Source organism: Neofelis nebulosa, chromosome 10 (genome assembly GCF_028018385.1).
Source record: "Neofelis nebulosa isolate mNeoNeb1 chromosome 10, mNeoNeb1.pri, whole genome shotgun sequence".
NCBI classification, from domain to species: domain Eukaryota; kingdom Metazoa; phylum Chordata; class Mammalia; order Carnivora; family Felidae; genus Neofelis; species Neofelis nebulosa.
Window position 1 is genome coordinate 67,136,238 of NC_080791.1, and position 23,721 is coordinate 67,159,958.

Sequence of the window (23,721 nt, forward strand, 5' to 3'; positions counted from 1 at the left end):
CTAAGAAGTAGACAGCTCTAATATAGTTTGTAGAAAAAATATGCCTAATGACCCATGGAAAAAACTCAACAAATACCTTCCTTGGAAAGAGACCAGAGGCTCTGAGTGCCTGCCTTGGATGCTAAGATACTGATTGGTTTCTCTTCCACATGGAAACTATTCAATGATTGTTTCAGGAAGAGTTAAGCAAAGCAAAACAGCGCACATTAGCTGAGGTGAAACTCACTGGCCATTTTCACAACTGTTGGGAAGGGATAGCTTGGAAATGGAAGATTTTTTTCTTTCATCCCTATTTAGATTCCTTAGTTTCTACTTAGATATAATTGGATGCTAAAATGCAGTCCTTCTTTTGGGCCATATTCCATGCTCCAAAACAAGCATCTAGGGTTGGGAGAATCCCACTGTAACCCTACTCTTAAGTGGGACTTCAGAGGAGAATGCCAAGATCTAGCTTTGTGACCCTTAGCTTGTCCCCAATTTCTAGCTTATAAAAGAATAAGAAATAGAATTAGATTAGAAATGGAATCCCTGTGGAAATCAATTTTTTTTGATCTCCTCTAGGGAGGGGTGGCTTTCCCTTCACCTGGGCCTAGGGAGAGGGGCTTCAGAGACACTGCTGGAGAATTCAACATGTTGAGGTCTGGGGGACACAGTGGAATGGTGTGTGCCTCACACATGAGCAATTAGAAGAGCAAAAATCTTTCTGATGTGCTTGATGGCATCAGAATAGTGGGCCATGATAGAGAAAACTATCCTACCCATAGTGGGCCAAAGGTACATGTTTCACCTTGACTGGATATAGTCAGGATAAGGAGAGATGGCTTGGGGCATCACAGATCCTGCCCAAAATTTCTACCTAAAAGCTGAACAGTGAAGATATACTTCCAGCTGCCTGAGGACTGAGAGGGATTTTAAGTGGCCAGCTAGCTAAAAGACATGCATTCAACCTCATAGAGGGACCAGCAGCTGAGCGGATCTCAGCCACGGTGTGAATGTGTGTGTATGCTGGGAGGTGGGAGTAGTTTTCTCTAGAGGTCCCATAAAGCAATGCACTAATCGAAGTCAGCAAGTCAGCTTTAAACCCCTGCCAAGCCCTGGAGCCTGCTCACAGTACCATTCAAGTAATACCTTTCCTACCCCTTCATCTCAATTCCCTTTCCAAGCATTGATTCTATAGAGTCAGGTGCTGCATTTGGTGAAGCTTAGGCAGGGGGGAGGGTAGAGACAAAGAAATCATGCTCCCCTGCCTGCTATATAGGCTTCCTTCTTGAAGCAGACAAGTTGGGGGAGAAAAGAGGTTCAATTTTTTAAGTTCAGGCTTTTGACTATTTTAGGGAACTGGCTATTTTAATTAATGAAATGAGATTATTCTTGGAACTTAAACTTGACAAGAGGAGTTCTGCTTTCTGAGAGTTACTGGAAAAGTAAAGGAATCTGCCTAACATTATCTTAACCCCATGGAGCAGATTTGAATAGGCAGAAAAGGCTAACATTTTCTATTGCACTTTGTTTCTCTTGTTTAATGTATTATAAAAATGTCAGAAGACTGTATTCTCTATTTTAATATAGTTAAGATATTGGGTTGATTCACCCTATGTTCATTTAAGCTGATACTCCAGAAAATACTATTTATAACAGATTACATTATTATACAATTAATGCTTGAACAAATTTTAACTGTATGGGCCCACTTTTATGCAACATTAAAAAAAATAAATACAATATAGTACTGTAAATGTATTTTCTCTTCCTTACAATTTTCTTAATAACATTTTCCTTTCTCAAGCTTACTTTATTGTAAAATTACACTGTACAATATGTATAACATACAAAATATGTGTTAACTATTATTGGTAAGGCTTTAGGTCAACAGTATGCAATTAGTAGTAAGTTTTTGAGGAATCAAATGTTATACTTGGGTTTTTTACTGTGTGGAGGATGGATACCCCTAACCCTCACATTGTTCGAGGGTCAACTGTATATTATTATAACAGAGGAGAAATTCAGACAAAAAAGACTCTAGTGTTTGATGTGGAATCTCTTAAACAAGGTTCACTGCTGGGGTTAGCCCAGTATTTTTAAAATACATTAAGTAGGATGTGGAACTTTTAATAACTTTAGACCTTCCTTATTAATGCAATGCCAAAATTTCATGGGGAAAATCATGTTTGAGTGCAGGTGCCTGCAGGCAACCATATGTCTACAGGACTCAGGAATGATTGCCTGGCATTGAAGACAACAGGCTCTCAGAGCCAGTCTCCTTTGGTGACAGGTGAGGAAGGACCTCTATATAACTATGAGCAGGCAGTTCATATGCTAGCAGTGTTAGTTGTTACAGAGAAGATGATGCCACACCCTGGGCCTGAAAAGGGGAAGCTACACCCCTATAATGAAGGACAAGGACACTTTTGAAGGCTGTGCTGATGTCTGGTATCCATCATTTAAGATACAAGCATGTTCTCAAGATCAAAAAGTAAATCGAGGAGGGAGAAAAGGTTAGGAGAGAGAACAAGTCCTCTCAGGATTGGCAGGACCAAAAGGACACTTTTGGGTGATGGATGTGAAAGACAGCCATTGCCATGTGCTGCTGACCAGGAGATAGACAGAGAGGGACTCAGGCCCAGACTTACTTCCCCTGCAGTTTCACAAAATGGGACAGAGCTACTCATTGGCTGAGATCAAATTAGCTAGATAAGGATTCCAGTCCTGTGCTTTGTAAACCAAACTGTTTATATCCTATGTACCCTATTTAATTTTCTTTTGTTCTTTCTTGGTATGTGGAAGTGTTAGAAGTTCTAGCCTGTCTTAGCTATATTCAAAGAAGCCAAAGAAAGGGCTGTTGTCCAGGCCTGGGCTTGACTACATTAAAGTGACCTCTAAAAAAATGTAGTGATCTCTAAAAAATAAGAGCAGAGGTAGATTCCTTAAGGAATCTACTCCTGAAATCATTGTTGCACTATATGCTAACTAATTTGGATGTAAATTAAAAAAAATAAAATAAAATAAATAAGAGCAGGGGACCCCCAAGAGGGAGAGATTTAAGGAGACTAGAATCTAGTTGCTTGGAGTAGGGACTGTGCTTTCACTGTCAAAACTTGGGGGTTCTTTCATTAGGGGAGATGGTGCATCCTAGCATAGGTTTGCTTTCAACAGGGAAGGATTTTCTCCAGCTCTCCTAGACTGCTCTTCCCTTGAACACTAGGCTTGACCCATGCAGGCTGAGACCTCTCACTCTGGCTGAATCTTCCACCAAATGGGCTCTATTGACTGTTCCTATGTGCTTTGAAGCATATCTGTCTCACTTCTAATCTTCATTCTATTAACTTACTCACTGCACACATGTGATTTCAAACTAACTGGTCAAGCAATGAGGCACAGACACATACCCTGTTTGAATTTTAGCAGCTGAATAGATAATTATCATTTTGGCAGGAGCCACCCTGGACTCCAAGATAGCCTGGGGGGGGGCGTCTAAAAACAAAGATTTTAATGAAGTGTTCCAGGTTTTCTATAACCACATTTCTAAAAATCAAAACTGAAGACTAATAGAAACAGTAAGGCAGAATGTATGAAATTGGGGCTATGGTTAAAACCCAGGACCCTCAGGAGGGCACAATTAGGACAAGATGCAGGATCTATACTATATTTGTTTACATGTTTAATGTTTTCCCCCGATTTAGGGAAACAGACACTCGAAGTATAAAGTATATCAAAAAAGAAAGCCCAAGTATTTCCAATCCAAGTGGAACCTGTTGGAGACTCACCTTTGCCAATGAGTTGAGTGGGTCTCCTACCCCTATGTGTTCTCTCTGCTTCTGTTCCTGTAAGAAACCACCTCTAAGGCTTCATGACAGCTCCCTTAACCTTGGCTCTTTCATGGGAATATCTGAGAAATGAGCTAACTGTGGTTGGGCTAGGGGGGACTCCAGTCAGTTTCTTAGTCCTAAGTTCTTGATTGCTGTTGGCCTCACTCTTGACCACCTCTGACCCCTCAGCTCTTGAAAACATTTCTTTTTTAACTATTTTGGCTCCTTCCTCTGCTTCTTTCCCAAAATAAGTGCCCTTCTTGGTTTCTATTGGCTGCTCACTTGGGCCCTAGGCCCACTGTTGCCCTGGAGTAGCACCTCTCAGGATGCTGTGCAGTTAAATAAATTGTGACCCATTTCAGCAATGGCAAGGGCTCCAACCTGCTTCTTTGGTTCTTTTCCTCTTCCTCAGTTTCTTCTGCCTCTTCAGCTTCCTCAAGACTCTCACCTTTCTGTTCTTCTTCCTCTTCCTTCAGGTCTTGAAGCTCTTTGGTCTTCTTTAGACCTTCCTGGTATCTGCAGGGTGAAAAGGAACAATGGAGTCTGGAAAGGCGAGGCACAGAGCATCCTTTCCTGAGTTCCTAGAGGTGGGAACTTGAACACCTCCAATAATTATACACTTCCTGTAGTTCTACACAACAGGAAAAAGCTGGGAAGCTCCACTGAATCCCAAGGTGGCTCATGTCAGTGCAATTTCCCCTCATTCCTCACTCATCTTTCCTGTTTATATGTGAATATGTGGCAAAATTGACAGGGAAAAATGGAGGTGCAGAGTCTCCTGATTGGGTTCTTATCCTACAAAATATTCAGCAGGGAGAACAGTATGTTTGCTTTCTGTGTAACCTGGGTGCTTCAGCTTTTCACCTATAAAATGGACAGGGTGGCCCCATTTCATGGCTTTGGGAATGTTTTGAGGCAATGCCAGGCATATAGCTTGACCTAGGGAAGGTGACACCCATCACAATAGCTTGTTGGGAAGTTTTATGGAAGTGATAAGCACATACTAGGCCTAGGGAGGTACTCAGTAAATGTTTACAAAGTCAAAGGAGGTATTTACCCCCATACATGCTTAGTATAGAGGATAGTTGTGGGTAAAAAGATGGCTTCCCAAGAGACATCCTTCTGATGTTATTCTTCTAGGATCAGTATTACCCTGAACATATTCTTTTTGATTGTCCTACAGCTGAATGTTTAAGGCAAGCTCAGTCTGGCTAGGGAAACCCCACCACATTGTATATGACTGCCATATAGATGCCCACAAGTTCCATGTAAGTGGGAAGCTATGTCTCTCTCAGAAGCTGTGAAGACTTTCTTCACAGAAATGTGAAGAAATGGATGTGTAGAAATGGATGTGAAGAAAAGGATGCTATGCCAGAATTATGTTAGAGATAATTCTCTACCTGGCTGGACTTGGGCCCTCCTCAGTACTCCGTCCCCTCAGTGACTGACAATGGGCCACAGTGTTATTGAAGCTCAATAGGGGACAGTTGGAAGTTGAGGGGACTCCAGTTTACAGGAAGAAGAGATGGCAGGGGAAGTTCTAAGAAGTAGAGTTACAGCTGCTCCTGAGATTGTTGGTAGCAATATGACTCCTCTGAGCACGTGTCAGGAAGCCTCAGGCACCACCAAGAGGAACCCACCCAGGGGCCTTAGTTCCAGACCATTCTGAGCAGTGGCATCCTGGTGGCTTTCTGCCTAAAAAGAGGGCAGTCTAATTATTGCCTAACCACACCCTCTCACCCTGCTTCCTCCTGTCCTTCCTGTGGAACAGTACTGTTCTTTTCAGTAGTTCCTTACTGAAGCAAGGAGGTCCTAGGGCCAGTGGTTGCTTCCCTAAATCCTCTAAGAAACAGGAAAAGCACATGGGAAGGTATCTTTTGAGACCTACCAGGTGACCTCTGGGTGGACAAAGTCTGACTCACCCCTTGTTGTAAGCTTCTTCCTCCATCCTGGCCGTGGTCTCCTGGCTAATCTCCACGCAGCTCAAAGTTGGCATGGGAGCAGAGGCTTCACAATCTGGGTCTGCATTTGTCTTTCCACTAGTGAGAAGAGGGAAGTACAGGGTGTCCTTTCAGGGAAAGACTCAGTGTCTGAAAACCAAACCATGTCTTTGGCCTGATTCCTGATCAGAAGTGAGGAAACTCATTCTTGATTGAGTTCATTTCAATCCTTCTACTTTGAGACAAGATTTTATAAAGGTCCTCGCCCAAGAACCCTCCCTAGACATCCAAACATCAAATAATGTTTGGGTATTATCCCAGGTCCCTTTTTCTTCATGCTCCGAAATCCACCTTTATTCTTACTCCAGGAGATGCTATAAGTGGACAGATGGTTTTTGGGAGCTCCACAGAACTTAGATTAGGAATGTGGAGGTGGACCAAAATGTTCAGAGTTATTCCATTCCTGTAGTCCATCTTTTGCTTCATTCATTTAAATATCTACTGAGTACTGACTAAGTCACAGGCACCTTGCAATGTGCTAGGGATACATCAGATGATTAAAAAAAAAAAAAGGCATTTTTCAACATGAGCTTAGCGGGAGAGAATGCCCCAAAAGAGGAAGGAAAAAAATATGTAGTTAATTATAGATTGTGATAACTTTTATGAAAGAAACAAACTCTGTGGTGCAGAAAGCAATAAGGGGAGGATATTCTTAGATTGAGTGCTCATAAAAGACCTCTCTGAGGTGGAGTAACTGAAACACAGACCTGAAAGGTGAAAAGTCAGCCATATCTGTAGCAGAGGGGAGATCATCCTCGGGGGAGGTTGCAGGATATGTGCAGACCCTGAGACACAATAGATGCAAAGATATTTGAAGAACTAAAAAGAGGCAATGAGGCAGGAGTTAGCTTTTGGACAAGATAAATTTTCCATGCCAGTGAAGTATCCAGGTGGAGATGTCAAGTAGGTAGTTGGATATATCAAAGTGAGTTGGAGAAGAGCTCTAGAGGCTAGAGATACCGTTTGGTGTCATCAGAATATAGATGACATTTAAAGCCAGGGGAATGGATAAGATTGTCTAGGGAGACAGTATGAGGAAACATGAGAAGAGGACCCTAGAACCAAGCTCTGAGCAGCTCTGCTGTTAGCTCAGGTGGAGAAAGAACCTACAGAGGAGACTGAGGAGTAGCAGCCAGAGAGGTAAGAGGAAACCAGAAGAGTTGTGAAGTCCTGGGAACCAAGAGAGGAGAGCATGTCAAGGAGGAAGAGTTAAGTGTGTCACACATTCACTTCTGAGAGTCCACGTCAGATGAGTCCAGAAAAAGTGATTATTAGATTTGATAATATGGAGGTCAAGAGGAGCTTTAGTGAAATGATAGGAGCCAAAGACAGATTGAAATGATGAGAAAGAGGAAGATCTAGACACAATAATTTGATTGGAAAGGAGAGTAAAGGAGTGTGTTGTGAAGATACATAGCTGAAGAAGTGGGTCAAGGGATGAAAGCACATTTGAATTTGGATATAAATGTTCCAGTCGAAGGGATGAGAGAAAGGGGATGACCAAAGGAACAAATTATTTGAAAAAAGAGGTAGGAAAGACCTACCTTAGAAAGGTAGATAAACTCTCCTCCAAAGGGAGGAAAGAGATGAAGATGCTGGGCTGGGGGTCTGGTGAAGGAAGAGGAGAGGGCTCCTATCTACTAGCTTAAATTTTCTCTATAAAATGTAAGTAAGACAAGGTCATATGCTGAGAGTGAGTGGCAGAGAGGCCTAAGAACGTTTGAGAAGAGAGGAGAAGGTATGAATGAGTCATGTGAGAAGGAGGAAAACAAATATGCTAGAAAATCATAGTAGGATGGCTGGCAGTGCTAGGAGTCCATTTGAAGTATGGGAGCATGAGTTTAAAGGAAGTATCCTGATGGCCATGCCTCCCCTATAAATCCTGCAGCCCACCTACATGTCTGAAATCCCAATGGGAGTCATGTCTTGGAGGAGCCCTCAAACAAGGCAAAACAGTGAGCTGAGCTTTTCAGCCAGGACTCTGAAAGACCGCAGCTGCTATCTGCCCGCACCTCTCAGATAGGCTTTACGAGTGAGCCTTATATTTTCTCATTCTTGGCATCAGTTTCCCACCTCATAGTTTTCCTCAGACCTTGTAAAATTTACATTTCATCAGGATGGAAACCAAAACCCATTGTGAACAAGAAAGATAACACTCTAAAAATATCAGCTATTCATAACATTTCTCCTTTTGCAAATTACATTATCCACTCCCTTCCATGTGACCTTTGCCTAATGTGCAGTTTCCTATTTGTGCAAATGATTGGAACAGAGAAGAAAAACACAGTTACAGCCAAGGGCAGGGAAAGCAATTCTTTTATGAAATATATTTATATGTTAGAAATGAAATAGTGATATCAGGCTTTTAATTTCTTTTACCTCCTGCTGACAACCTAAGAGGTTAGTGACAAACATGCATGAAGGAGGATAGTGGAGTGTAGAGGAAAAGAACCTACATGAGGCAAACATGCGTTCAAATTCCAGCTCCAATATATGCAAATTCTTAACTCTTACTGAACTTTAGATTCTTCAACTGTAAAATGAGGATAATATTATATGTACCTGATGATAGTAGGATAGGAATTAGTGAAGAAATGAAAGGGGGCACCTGGCTTAGTGAATTAAGTGTCTGACTCTTGGTTTTGGCTCAGGTCATGATCTCACCACTCACGAGTTCAGGCCCTGCATTGGACTCTACACTGACACTGTGGAGCCTGCTTGGGATTCCCTCTCCCTATCTCTCTGCCCTTCCCCCACTCACTCTGTCTCTCTGTCTCAAAAATAAATAAACATTAAAAAAAAAGAAATATAAGTAAATTTTTTGGAATATGTTACTCAACTGATGTATATCATCATCATCATCATCATCATCATCACAATTAGTTATGTAACAAATTTATTGGTAAATTTTGGGAGCAATCTGAGGTTCTTTCAAACATGATCCATAAAAATATCCAAGCTGATAAATAACCAGGTGATTATTTACATCTTTAATGGAGAGCTTGATTTATATTACTCTGACATTTCAGAATCAAAGGAATTCAAACTTTCACTGTCCTCAGGTCACTGCTCTCTGGAGACTAAATCTTTTCCCTGGTAGATCCAGGAAACCCATTTCAGTGACCCTTTAAACATATGGGTCTTCTGTCCAGAATTCAACTGACCCAGGTTGAGTTGATCACCCTGTCTGACTCAGCTCACCTCTGGGGCTTTAGTTCTTAACATGCTTTTACATACATCCTCTCACTTGACCCTCTCAATGATAAGAGCTAACATTTATCTTATGTATCAGGCTCTGTGGTAAGATTTCACTTAAGATTCATGAATGACCCATGAGATAGGTAATACTATGGTTCTCAGTTTGACAGGTGAGGAAACCAAGGCTCAGAGAGGTTAAATCACCAGCCCAAGATTACACAACCAGTGTGTGGTAAAGCTTGAACTTGACCCTGTGCAGCCTGACACCTAGCAAATGACTTGTGTAAGTTCACATTATTGGTGGTTAGTGGGCCTGGCTGGGAATCTCACTTTGGTCTTCTAAATTCATGTCAAGCTGCATTTTCCACAACTTCTTGAGCTCTCCCTTTCAATAGAAGTATTTTTTCTGGGGCTCTGAGTGGTGTGTGAGGTTCCACGGTCCCTGCTGAGTGAAGCTATTCTTGCCCTTAGGCTGGGCCATGGCTTAAGACACTGCCCTTCTTTTAAAGGGTGCTTGTTTAGAATGTGAGATGGGTTGGGAGAGCCTTTGTTTTAATAATGGACATTGAGTGGGAAGTAGGGGAAACACACAATATGTAAAATGTTTGTTATTATCTCTAGACTCTTAGACTGAGCTAATCATTCCTTACATATCTTCTCTAACTACCTGGAGGTTTCTTGCTGTGTATCTTTAAGACTCAGATCAAATACCGTCTCCTCTGTGGAAGCTTTGCCAGTGTTTTCACCTCTCCTGTATCTTCTGTTTAAAGGTGATCTCTCCTTTCCTCTATGTCCTCATGGTACTTCTGTTACAGCATAACTCAGAAAGAGGGCATTTTTATGTTTTATATACATGTCCGTCCTCCATATGACTGGGATCACAGGGAGAGAGACTGCACTTGAATTATAATGGTGCTTAGCATACAGTAAGTGCCTTTAAGTGTTTGTTGAGTTACACTGGCTTCACTGTGGCTTATCCAATCTGCCTATTAATCTTGTAAAATGGGCAGGTACTTTCTGTAAATGGCTATTTCCTGAGAACCCAGTGTTTGGATTGAGCCGAAGGAATCTCTATTCATGGCTGTAAACTTGGAGCTGAGCACAGCCTGTGCCCACCCTAGAGATTTCTGGGCCAAACACTCATGGATCTTGGCATCTATTCCCAGCCTGAATTCTTGCATGCTTTCTCTCTGGGATGATTCATTAAAATGAGGCTCATTGTTTTCTCATGTCCACTGGGTCAAAAATGTTTGTCATTGTGCTCAGTTCTCAGTAATGCGAGGGCCTCTTTAGTCAAAATGTATTGTTTAACTGGGAGGTATGTGGTAAACAATATTTGAAAGTGACTGCAATTCTTTCCAGTGGACAGATCTTACCTTTTTGGGTTCAGTGATGTCTCTAAGCCACTCCCATTGCCATGACCCTCTCAGACAAGCTCAGCCAGGGGAACTAAGCTAGAAGTCCTTCCTTATTCCTATTACTCAGTCCCGGATTCCTGGGGTACAATACTAGTTGATGGAGGGCCAGTTCATTCCAGAATACTATCAGCAAAGGGGAGTTGTTTACTATACATATTTGATGTCATATAGAGCCTTTAAGCAATTTACCCTGGCTGCTTCAAAAATGTAGAAAAGTATTTATTTTAGAGATTATAGTGAATATTTCTCTGTAATATATCATTATAATGACTCTTTTTATGAAAAACTAATGCCATATATCATTCACATCCATGATTTTTCTAATCCCTCAGTGAACTGCTCTGTGTACACTCTCTGCTCTCACCCCACACTACTCCATGGCCAGCCAGTCATCAGGTCATTCACAGCAGCTCACAAGGCTTCTTATAAAAATAGCCTTTAAATGCATCCTGTTGTCTCCAGTCATGCTGAACTTCTTTCCATTCTTCTAGTTGGAGGGTCTATTAAGAGGTTAAAAGCATGAGTTCTGCTATCTACTCAGGCAAGTGATTTCTCTGTTTCAGTTGCCACATCTGTAAAATAGGAATATTGATAGTATATCTACCTCAGGGGTGTATTGTAAAGATTAAATGAGATCATTAATGTAAAGCAACTAGAATAGGACTTGGCATAAAGTAAGAATGCTGTAAATAATAATAGTAATTATCACCACCATCATTATTATAATTCCTTGACTACTCCATTTCTTGCCTCAGAGCCTGGAACATTGTTAAACTCCAGTTCACTTGGTTAAACTACATAGCCTTCAGGTTTAAAGGCTTTTACTTTATTTTTTTAATTAATTAATTAATTAATTAATTTTTAAATTTTTAATTAAATTTGTTTTTTAATTTACATCCAAGTTAGTTAGCATATAGTGCAACAATGATTTCAGGAGCAGATTCCTTAGTGCTCCTTACTCATTTAGCCCACCTCCCCTCCCACACCCCCTCCTGTAACTCTCTGTTTGTTCTCCATATTTATGAGTCTCTTCTGTTTTGTCCCCCTCGCTGTTTTTATGTTATTTTTGCTTCCCTTCCCTTGTGTTCATCCGATCTGTGTCTTAGAGTCCTCATATGAGTGAAGTCATATGATATTTGTCTTTCTCTGACTGACCAATTTTGCTTAGCATAATACCCTCTAGTTCCATCCACATAGTTGTGAATAGCAAGATTTCATTCTTTTTGATTGCCGAGTAACACTCCATTGTATATATATACCACATCTTCTTTATCCATTCATCCATTAATGGACATTTGGGCTTTTTCCATCCTTTGGCTATTATTGATAGTGCTGCTATAAACATTGGGGTGCATGTGCCCCTTTGAAACAAAAGGCCTTCACTTTAAAAGTACATTCCTAGAGGAAACATTTTCTGAGGCTCACCTCCCCCCACCTATAGGAAATCTGGGTTAAGGCACTCATTGTGTGTTGTTGCCTTAGCAACCTGTACTTCCTTATGGTATCACATTGTATTATACTGGGCTGTTTCCCATATGCCTTTCCCGTTAGACTATGAGCTTCTGAGTGCATTCTAGATGCTTAGACCTTGGTGATTAATTGTTGAGGATGACAGAATAAAAGTCTATGAATAAATAGCTCTTCCTACTTGGGGAACTCATTGTAAGCTTTATTCTGTTTTCTGTTTTAATCTTTAAGATTAACTTTAAATATTGCTCTCTATATCTTCCTCTAATTCCACAGGTCTCTAGACTTTTGTTGAGTGAAGAACAATTTACTATGAGGTGACCTACAAAAACAACACTCAGAATTCTCTCAAATCACATTGGTCAGTGCAATCAGCTCTCAGATATTTGCTTGAGAAGCAGCCACAGGTAATTTCATCTTATCATTTTTCACATGCTTAGTCACTTCTCTTCCTGCTTAGTTACTGTATACTTAGGGAAATGTGAAATCACTTTAAATCAAGCTCATTGTAACAATCTAGAAAACAATGTATATTAACTTATAATGTATTTTTTTTCTCTTTAACACTATGGAGAAGGTAGCTAGAATTGACTGTACTTGTGTTAGAATAGAAGATATGAACTTATTTTCAGTCACAGATTGCCTCATTGTTAGCCTGTTGGCAATCTATTAATGTTTCTAGTTTCATGAATTCAGATGGAAACCACTTAGCACCTTTTATAAATCTAGAGCAGAAAAGCTATTGTTAGTCTTGAATCCCTCCTCTTTGAATATGTCCTCCCCTTTTTGCAGCCATCCTTATAGGCTGGGTATATCCCCAATAGCCACAGCATGGGTAATATATCATGGTGGTCTCTTTGGATAGAAAAGGGTGAACTGTAGATACCTTCTTGAGCTTATTGCTTGACTTGTCTCTATCCTCACCCTTGGAATGGTGATGCCACTACTGATCCCCATCCTGTTGTCATTTCTGATTTGGGGCTGATGCTTTGCTTTCCTTAATTTCCATCTCACTTTCTCCTACCAAGGGTAGCTCAGATTCTTGATGATCCCCACTGCCTCAGACCAAAGCTCTCAGCTGGCCTGAGCAATAGTTCTACAGAGTCCAGGTCCTGATCCATCATGATTAAAGTCTGTTTCAAAGAGTTAGGACATAGATCTTTTGCCTTGGTTGATTCTGTAGGCTAAGAATGGAGAGCCTTATTGGTGGCTCTTCTGGAGAAGGGGTTTGTGTATCCAAAGGCAGGATTGGAAGGGAGAATTTTAGTGTGCTTTTCATTCAGGGAATCAAGTGACCATTTTGGGAGAGATTCAGAGATCATGGAGTAGACATTATGACTCTATGGACTTGATAAGTTTCTGTAACCTTGGTTACTTCCACATGGTTGTTAGTTTGTCACCCCTTTTTAATTTCTTTGTAATTATCAAGAAGCCAAGGAAACAAAGAAAGAAACAAAAGTACCCTATGCAACATGAAGGAACGGTAAGCTTATACAGGGTGAGGTATCAAAGTGAGGAGTTCCTAGACAAACTTCAAGACTAAAGTGGGATGAGTCATTATGGAGTGATAGGTTGGTGGTTGCATATACTGAGAGGTGAGCAGAATAGACTGATTCTGGGAGTGGGGAGCTTGGGAGGTTATCTATAATGAAAAGGGGCCCAACATAGACTTTCCTTGCCAAGTCAAGCAAAACTATTCTAACAGCAATGAAAAATGAAGGACTAAAGCTGTCTTAAGGCAAAGAAGAAGGAAGAATAAAGGTGTATGTTCTACCAAGTGAGAAAAGACACGAGGGAAAATTCTGAGAGGTGACAGCTGTGATCCAGATGTTTTCTAGCAAGCAAATGAAAGAATTTGAAAAGCAAGTTATAAACTCTTCTGAGTGTGTAGAAACAGCCTGCCTTGCTCTGGCTGAGGATGAAAAGACCTGAAAATTGCATAGATGCCTAGAAAAATTAAGCAGAGCAGACACTATTCATTGCCAATCCAGAACTCACTCTCCTATCTGCTTCCTAACAGCCATGTGATTTTGCTCAGGAATTTACTGTTCTTCACAGAGCCATCTTGCTTCATGGGAAACTGACCCTCTGTCCCCATCTCCAGGGCACCATTTAAGCCCATGATGACAATCCCATTCCCAAAGCCTGTGTTTGGTTTAGGAAGGAACCATGTTCCAAATTTACTAAGGAAGACTTTAAAAATGTTTCTGGGGGCGCCTGGGTGGCGCAGTCGGTTAAGCGTCCGACTTCAGCCAGGTCACGATCTCGCGGTCCGTGAGTTCGAGCCCCGCGTCAGGCTCTGGGCTGATGGCTCGGAGCCTGGAGCCTGTTTCCGATTCTGTGTCTCCCTCTGTCTCTGCCCCTCCCCCGTTCATGCTCTGTCTCTCTCTGTCCCAAAAATAAATAAAAAACGTTGAAAAAAAAAAATTTAAAAATGTTTCTGGGTTTGTCCATAAAAAAGAAGCATGAGAAGAGATAGTCCTGTTATTCTTTTCATGTCTGGATGGAATACCTGAAAATAGTAGCCATTTGCCACAAGCCTGCTGATGAAGTCAACATACAAAGTGAGCAGAAGCAAGGAAATTGTAGAGGCCGAGCTGGGGCCCTGCTGTACTACACCTGGAAATGATCTACCTCTGGACTTAACTTTTTAAGCCTCTTTGAGTTGGGACTTTCTTGTATCCGTAGCCCAAAGAATTCTAACCAACAGAGAAGGTTTCCATCTCCTCTGGGCTCTTCTGAGATCGAGATACACTTGGACTCAGCTATAGCATGTTCCTGGTCCAGATTGCAAACTGACTCTGAAATCTTTGTGAGTCTCAGAGTCCCACTCAGTTCCCTTAGAACTTAATTTGCTTTCCATCACTTTTTAAGAGTAAAGTATGGGAGGAAAGGTGAGTTAGGGAAAATTTCCTCAGAGATCCCCAAAGTTAAGAGGAAAATCAACACACTTACTTTTCCAAAAGTGCAGGCAGTGCTGAGGTGGCAGGTAGGTTGCCTTTCCCATTGGGTGATTCTGACTGAATGAAAAATAGGAGACAGGCAATTGAAGATCAGCTAGGAAGGAAGAAGCCAGAGCTGCTAGGTCTCTGATAATGCTGGGAAGGGGTTGCTGCCGTCCCACCTCTTCCCCTGCTTTCTAATCTGCATCAAGCCCAACCATTGGGGGCTCCATTCCTTAGTGCCCCTTGAGGCCCATGTAATATGCACCTTTTACTTCCCCTCTTCCAAGTTTTCATGAGTGAAGAATTTACATCTTGAGGCTCCCTTCTGGAGGGGAGCCATCCAGTTCTTAGACGGTTGTTTACTGACTTGGACTGAATATCAGCAGGTCTCCTACCAAACACAGGCCCATCACTGCCCTGGAGATGTAGCTCCAAGCACAATCCTCAGGAGATCCCTGTCATTCCTAAAACCCCAAGCCATCAGAAATGTCTTTATAATAAATTCCATAGGACTACCACATTGTTTTGTTGTAATGGATTTGGGTTAAGAAATGGTTTTCAAATCTGGCTGCACCTTAGAATCACCTGGGGAGATTTTTTTTAAAGTACTGATCCAATTCAGAATCTTGGGGTGAGGCCTGGGCAATGTTTTAGAAGTACCTTCTGTGATTTTAACACATATCCCTGGTTGCCAACTTTTAGCCTAAAGGAATACACAGTTGACCTTTAAAAAACACGGGTTTGAACTACTCAGGCCCACTTACACAGATTTATTTTTTCTATAGATACAGTACAGTACTATAAATGTGTTTTCTCTTCCTTATGATTTTCTTAACATTTTCTTTTCTCTAGCTCACTTTGTTATAAGAATACAGTATATAATACATATAACGTGCAAAATATGTGTTAATTGACTTTTATGTTATTGGTAATTATGGCTTCGGATCATCAGTAGTTTTGTGGGGATCAAAAGTTATATGCGGGTTTTATATGCATATAAAAGTTATATGCATGGGGGTGGGTGTCCCTAACCCCTGCGTTTTTCAAGGGTCAACTGTATATTTAGAAAACATATTCTTACATTTAGTATAGTACCAGAAATAGGTCTATTAAACACACTAACTGGCCCTCCCTAAGCTCCTTTAAAAAAATTTTTTTTTAGGTTGCTTTGTTTTAATGGGTGATTTGGGAGTTTAGGTTAGTTTCACAGATGATTGAAAAAGAGGTGAAAGAAGCTACTGCTACCTATTGGCTCAAAAGAGCTCGAATCTATTTTATCTATTGTTTACACAATCAGATTGTTTCCTTATAGAGTAGTGCTAGGCATGGACACAGAATAGAGAAGCAACTGAAGAAAGAATTAGAAGAGTTTGACATAATATTAGCCAGATCCACAAAAGTCTGGGATGTAGAAAATAATTTGTTATATAGGAACTGTGTATGTTTAAAACAACTGAAATGAATTTTTTCCTGATTAGTAGCAATATATTCTTATTATAGAAGTATAAAAAGGCATTGAGAAGAAAATAAAAATCACTTGTGGTTTTATCATTGCCCAGAGATAACAAGTATTAATAGTCTTACAGAATTCACTATCTCTACACATAGAAAATATACTTCTTTAAAAAACCCCTACAAAACAGAATTGTACTGTATATACTGTTTTTAAATTCCTTTTTATTAATAATAAATTATGGACATTTTTCATGTCATTTTTGACTGTATAGGAACCCCTTTTAGGGCCAAGTATATTTAATCAATCTCTTATTAAATGGGCATTCCAGTAGTTTCATTTCTTTTTTTTATATTAAATAAAATTTATTGTCAAATTGGTTTCCATGCAACACCCAGTGCTCACCCCAACAGATGCCTCAATGCCCGTCACCCACTTTCTCCTCTCCCCCACCCCCCTTCAACCCTCAGTTTGTTCTCAGTATTTAAGAGTCTCTTATGGTTTGCCTCCTTCCCTCCCTCTCTGTAACTTTTTTTTTTTGCCCCTTCCCCTCAGTAGTTTCATTTCTTAATGCTGCAAAGAATTGATGTAGGATAACATTGGGTTTAAGAACTCAGACCCTGGAATTAGAAAGCCTAGGGTTAAAAGCTCAGCTCTAACACTTATTACACAATGAAACCTTCAGGTATTTAAACCCATTGCAGAATGGAAGAAAAACATCATGCCCACTTTAGAGGATTGTGGCTTAAACATGGAAAGAAATATGATTTACAAAGAATACTCTTTGAGCTGCCAGCATCTTGCTCAAGGATACCGAGTCTTCTACTCAGGGCAGTGGAAGACATGGGATGTGGTCTATATTGAGCTTTTTAGCCCATACTCTAGAATCTGTGCTGGGAATTTCCTCTCCTTTTTGATCCTGCTGCCACGTAGGCCACTCCCCATAGTAGTGACCCTGAGGGAGAGGTTAAAGAGGGTTGGGAGGCGGGCACCATTATACTCACCAGGGCTGGTAAGGAGGGGATGGGTGATGAGCTGGAAGATTGGCCAGGCATGTTCAGGGCATTAAACTTGGGAACCACTGCAACACTGACCCTCCGACGGGGCATGTTCTGTGGGAAGAGAAGTGACCAGGCCCACTGTCATGGAGGGAACAGCATCCACAGTTCAAAAGGCCTGGAAAATTCCTACTAGTTCCTAATGCTGTAATTACATTCACTGGACATTTGGCTTTGGGGTGGTGATGGTGTTGGGGCTTGGTGTGGAAAGAGTGGCCAAAGTTGACCCAAGTTTTCTGTTAGTGGTGAGTGATTTCTCAACATGTTCTTATTTTAGATTATATCCTGAAGAAATGGAAAAGAAATGACCCCCAGTCTGGATAACATCCCGGATAGTGTATGAAAAGTCTAGGAATACCAAGGTTTATGCATCATTTCGTATTCATTTGGGGGATGGTACGGTCAGAGAAACCATGAGCAAGAGAAGTTGAAGGATGAACTAGCAAGTGTGGTAAGCTGAATTAGAGACCCTGTCCAGAGGTTCTCTGGCACCTGTAGATCCAAGCATGAATGACTTTCTGGGTGACTGTGGCAACGTCTCTTGTAATCCCCTTGGGAGCCCTGGTATTCCTTGAACATGCATACCTTTCCCAGTGTGAGGGACATGGACCGCGCTGTTCGAGGGACCCCATCTTCTGCAGCAAGAGGGAACAGAGAAGAGAAGTCAGGTAAGTCTTCAGAGTAGGCTCCAGCAGAAAATGGGTAGCCAGAAACTAAGCTGAGATATCAGTTTGTCAGAACTGTCCCTCAAGGAATAGTTTAAGAGCCTAAGTGATGGGAACACTGAGTTTGACACTACCCCCTGAGACAATTATCTGTAGAGTGGGACTTTTCTGGACAGAATTTTTATCCTAACTCCTCTGGGCACTATGAGAAGCCCATCTTGGACCCCTGATATCCACCTGACACCGCTGCACAGTCTCTGGTAATGCCCTGATGAGTATGTGAAAAACTACTCATAGTGATACCAAGGCTTTTGGGTTATTTCTTGCTCATTTAAGGGACATGCAGTCAGTGAAATTATGAGCAGGGAAGGTGTGGTATCAGTAAATAATGGAAAATTGTTGACAAAGTGGTTTTAATAAGTCATTTATAAAAAATTTGGAACAAAGGAAACCAGCACCCTGTATTTTCATCTCCTTAGTACATATATTAAATGATATATTTTATATAAAATGTTTTCTACCACATCTGGATAATACTGCCACCAGAAAACACTAATATGTGCAGAGAAATGTTTTTGAAAGCTCAATTCAGTGTCAGTTTGACCAATATTATCTAGCTTGTATATCTGTTTGTCCCTCATATCCATGTATTTTAGGTATGTCTCTTAAAAAGCACATTTCCCCCCTTGTTTTTCTATTTACCTCACTTCATTAATTTTTTTTTTTACTTACCACCCCTTCCAGCCTGCACATTGGTGTAGAAGTTATGCATTTTAGTTCTAATCTTTAATGTACCCACTTAAATTTGTAACATATTATGTGACTTTATATTTATTTATTTATTTATTTATTTATTTATTTATTTATTTATTTATTTATGAGAGAGTACAAGCAGGGGAGAGGGGCAGAGGAGAGAGAAAGAGAATCTTAAGCAGACTCAATGCATAGCACAGAGCCTGATGAGGGGCTCAATCCCATGACCCTGAGCTCATGACCTGAGCCAAAATCAAGACTCAGATGCATCACTGACTGAGCCACCCAGGCACCCTCATATTACATGACTTTAAATTTTTCAATTAATCATGATTTCTATTCTTTTCCTAATTAGACCTTAAAACAATAACTCCCTCAAATTTCAAATTATGTTGCTTTTCAGTAGTTTTGTTTACTTTGTTTTTGTAATCCCATATTATTATGATTATTGTTTTCAATACTGAATGCTTGTTTAGATTTACCCCCATTTACAAATGTCTGGTCACCATTACCTCTTGCATCCTCCTCCTTTCTTTTGATCTCGATTTTATTCTTTCCTAAACACACCCTTTAGTTATTCTTTTGACAAGGGTCTGTAATAGGTAAACTTTCTGAGTTGTTGTCTCAAAATATCTTCACCAGGACTGTAGGCTTGCATCATAGTTTAGCTGGCCCTGTTTTCTCTAGGTGGACAGTTGTTTCTCTCAGCTCCTTGAAGACTTTTACTTCATTGTCTTTTGGTACCACCATTGCTATTCAGAATTATCTGTCTTTTGTAAATCCTCTGTCTTCTCTCTCTGGTTACTTTTAAATTTTTTACTTCATCTTGTGTTTTTATCTCTTCTGCTTGGAATTCACTATGCTTTCTTAATCCAATGGTTCATGTCTTTCTTTAGTTCCAAAAAACTCTCAGATTCTGGAAAACCTTTTTGCATACTTTCTCTCTCCCATTCTCCTCTTGTGGATCTGCTAATAAACGTATTTGGAACTTTCTCATTTTATACTCTGTATCCCATATTTTATAATATCTTATAACATTTCTTTAGTATTTTTAAAAGGAAATGTAAGTTTATTGAATATACCACAAAGGAGTTGTGGACAGGACAACAGAGGAGAGGCTGTCTGCCTTCTTTTATATTTTTGATTAATTTATCCCTCCGAACTGCACTTGGGTAACTTCTTCAAATCTATCTTCAGTTAACTAATCTTTGTCCTCAACTGTGCCCAGTCTGATTTAAATGTTGTACCAATAAACTAGGTTATGCTACCATAATAAACAACCCCAAAGTCTTAGTGGCTTATAACAATAAAAATTTATTTGTTTATGTTCATTTGCTTCTGAGTTGGCAGAAGGCTCTGCTCTGCATTTCCTCAGACTAACGGAGCTTCTACTATTCTGGAGCAGTGATGGTTGTCATGTGAGGAAGAAGAAATATAAGGCAAATTACACACTAGTTTCTTAAAGACCTCAGCTCAAAGGTGACATATATCCTTCTGCTCACATTTTATTTGCCAAATCACACAGCATTCACCTAACATGGCATCACCTAACTTGGGAGAAGTGTGCCCGAAAGGAGAAGATCTAGAATCTCCACTATAGTAACTACCTCCACTATAGTACCTACTATACCTAATATACTGAGTTTTTAATTTCCATTCCTCATATCCTCATTTCTAGGAGTTCTTTCCTTTTTTATTTTTATTATTTTATTCTTTTTTGATAATTTTAGTTTATTCTCATGTTTTTTATTCATTCTTTGATGCCTCTAATAATTTTAAACATATCTTTTAAAAATTATCAGGTTGTTTTATTTTCTGCAATCCTTAGGATATAATCCTGTTGTTTAGTGGATGATTCTTGTTCAAGGTGGATTGTTTTCTTATGTATTTTATAATTCTATACTGTAAAATAATCTTCAGTGAGGTTTCAGTGAGCAGAATCTTGTGTGTCCTGCGTGAAGGGTGTGCCTCTCCAGGGTGGCTTTATGTTTGTTTCTGACAGAGTCCCTACAGGCATCACTGTGATGTTCTTTTCAGATTCTCTGCATATTGCATCACAACTTCTGTCATGGCATACACTTTTCCTACGAGAAAGGAGAAAGTATTTTTTCCTACTACAGGGTGAAACAGACTTCCTTGATTTGTGTCTCTGCTGTTTGAGGAGTGTTTTTTTCTTGTTCAAGTTCTGTCTAAAGATGCAGTCTTGCAAAATCTTAACTTTCTGTAGGAGTCTCATAGTCAACTCTCAGTCATGGGTGTCCAAGACCTCATCTCAGATTGCATGCAAGTGCAAAAGCCCAGCACTGAGATGATTGAAGCTGACTCTTGTACCCAAGGAAGCTGCAGGTTTCAGTTCTCTTTTCTTTTCTTGTATCTGAGTATTTCAATTTCTTTTCCTGTGGATTCAGCTATTCTTTTAAACTAATGTTTGCTTTATTTTATCTAGCAGAAACATCTAAGCACTTGTGGTCAAGGAGTTTCAAGTTTTTCAGTCAGCCAAAATAGCAGAACCAGAAAATATTTTTTATGTATTGAAGCATTCATACAAATTAACCAAATACTAATCTTACAAGTAGGCAAAAGATATAATTAGAGAATTTACAAAAGTAGAAATACAAATGTCCAAAAAACATTTGAAAAGGCCAAAAATACAAATTCAAACTATGAGATGAGATATAATCTTGACCCATCAAAGTCAAAAATATTTTTAAAGGAAAGGACAAGAATATCAATAGCACAATGAACTGAGCATTATTGTTACCCATTACATGGAAATATCAATGCGTTATTTGAAAAGAGTTTTCTTGAAGAGCCTTATAAAATTTGCTTTCCCCCAGGCTAGTATTTATACTTCCAGAAATCCATCTTAAGGAAATAATCCAAAATGTAGGTAATTAGTATGTTTCATATTCAGAAAAAAATAACTGATGTTATTTTTTAAATATGTAGCACCTTTCCTTAAATAAGAGATATTTTTACTTCACTGTAGTCTTCAGAGTCTCAGGCATAGACAAAGATTGCCAGTAGTCATGTAAAGGCTTAAAAACAAACATTATTAGGGAATGGTCTTAGAGTATCCAACGGACACACCTGTTAGGTGGATGCTGGCTCCTCTACACCAGCCCAGGCTGAAAAACAATGCAGTGGGAACAAATATCTGAAAAACACTTATTCACCATTTGAGATTCAGCTACCATCTCCCTTCTTACTGTAAGCACATTCTCATATCCCCAGGCTGAATGTGGGACTCTGCAATGTGCTCCCCATAGGAACTTGCTTACTGCTGTCACTGGGATGGTTCTACTGCTCTGCCTTTCCCCACAGGCTGGGAGTTCCTTTGGATCTCAGTGACTGTGTGTCCTTTATTTCTATATTTCAGTATCATGTGGGGGCACATCAAAGGTGCTCAGTAAATGTCTTTAGAATGAATGAATGGGTAACTGCTCATTCCATAAATCTTGGATAAGGCAGTTTATAGGAGACCTTGTACCTTCCAGGACAATAATGCAAGAACCCATGTATTAGGATTTCTTTGGTGGCAACTTCCCCAACTCCTAACACTGACAGAGAGCAGTTTGCTAGAAGCCCAGATGCTTGTGGATCAGGAGTTTGCTGTCAAGATCGAAAGCAGACAGTCTGGAGCATGTGTACACTGCCTTTTGACTCTGGAAAGTGTCACTGATATTCCCCAGGAAACTTGTGAAACCTCCTGTTTATAAAGGTTTCTCCATCTGTTATACTTTCCCTCCTCCTGCTCTTGGTAACCCGGATGTTTGCATTCCACAGGGATTCCTGTCACTAAAAGGTTTGTTTTCTTCTGCTAGTCCTATCCTCATCAGCCAGAGCCCAGACCCTGACAGCTCCCAAGCAGAGATCCTCATCCAGGTCACTGTCCTCTTCGTCCTGGACTGCTGCAAGTGCCTCCTAAATTGTCTTTCTAGACATCAGTGTCTACACGCTCCTAATGTGTTGCCCACTCTGAAGTGGGAGAAATCTTCTAAAAATAGAATCTGACCATGTTATGTGGTGTAAACTCACCAGTGCCTCCTCATTGCCTTAAGGACAAAGGCCCAAATTATTAGCATGGCCTGGCATATGGCCCTGGCCTACCAAGTCTTACCTTCAACCTGTCATCATCACACTTCAACCACATCTCTTTTGTTTCATGGTCTTCCCATCCAAACCCTACATCTTTGTATACGCTGTTTCCTCTACCCAGGAGATACCTCCCCTTCTTGCCTAGAGAACTACTATTTTTACTTTGAAACACTGCCCAGATGCTGTCCCTCTGTAAAACTTCCCTTGATTCCTTCAAGCAGAATCACCTCTGTGCTCCTATAGCAATTGTATAGAACATTTTTTTAAAAGATTATTTCTTTGAAACATGTGTCTTTCCCATGAATCTGCTATTTATCTCAGCAGTATCTCCTTTAGCCAGGCCCTCATGCCACCCCCACTGCCCAGACTCATCCCTTACCTGGACTGTTGTAATAGCAGTTTTGTGGGTTTCCCTGTATTTGGCTCTACCCCAGTAATGTAACTGCCACACTGTAATCAGAAGGAATGTTCTGAATTCCATAAATGATCATGTCATTTCCCTGACTAAAATCTATTGCTTTCTAGGATAAAGCTCAAATTCCTTAGTATGTGTTGGTCCCAAAGCACAAAGACTACAAAGTCTGAGGTCTGTCATTCTCATCAAGTAGAGTGAGCTCTTGCAGCCTGTGGGCTTCACATCAGTGGTCAACCGCTGTGGTTAATTGTGTCAGGAGTTGCTTTGGGACTGTTCATATTTTCTGGTTCCAGGCCTCTAGGCTCACTGAAGCAGCTGCTGTGAGGCCCCCATAGGCAGCACTGGGCAGGGGCAGTGAGCCTTGCTCAACTAAAAGCATGTCCTTGGGCTGTACTAATAGATGTGGTCCTGGCCTAGAGCTATCAGAGACCCACATTGCAAGGTC

The 23,721-nt window shown here is 40.4% G+C and overlaps 1 protein-coding gene and 1 long non-coding RNA gene across 16 annotated transcripts in view; one reads left to right on the top strand and one right to left on the bottom strand.

Annotated features, from left to right (window-relative positions):
- Positions 1-23,721, top strand: part of LOC131487471 (uncharacterized) — a 200,054-nt gene that overhangs the window by 47,717 nt on the left and 128,616 nt on the right. For 2 of the 3 annotated variants that reach the window (XR_009249751.1, XR_009249752.1), the window contains exon 3: positions 12,166-12,296. The exons of the other annotated variant lie outside the window; for it this stretch is intronic. This is a non-coding gene — a long non-coding RNA (uncharacterized LOC131487471). The remainder of the gene's footprint in view (positions 1-12,165; positions 12,297-23,721) is intronic. 3 annotated transcript variants of the gene reach the window in all.
- The window catches only part of IRAG1 (inositol 1,4,5-triphosphate receptor associated 1), a 121,805-nt gene that overhangs the window by 4,469 nt on the left and 93,615 nt on the right, over positions 1-23,721 (bottom strand). For 8 of the 13 annotated variants that reach the window (XM_058688215.1, XM_058688221.1, XM_058688220.1 and 5 more), the window contains 6 exons: positions 17,931-17,980; positions 17,292-17,399; positions 14,845-14,909; positions 6,514-6,591; positions 5,729-5,845; positions 4,188-4,322 (listed from right to left, as the gene is read on the bottom strand). In XM_058688215.1, the coding sequence (XP_058544198.1) occupies positions 4,188-4,322; positions 5,729-5,845; positions 6,514-6,591; positions 14,845-14,909; positions 17,292-17,399; positions 17,931-17,980 (553 nt within the window). The remainder of the gene's footprint in view (positions 1-4,187; positions 4,323-5,728; positions 5,846-6,513; positions 6,592-14,844; positions 14,910-17,291; positions 17,400-17,930; positions 17,981-23,721) is intronic. The other 5 variants (XM_058688219.1, XM_058688218.1, XM_058688217.1 and 2 more) reach the window with 3 other exon arrangements.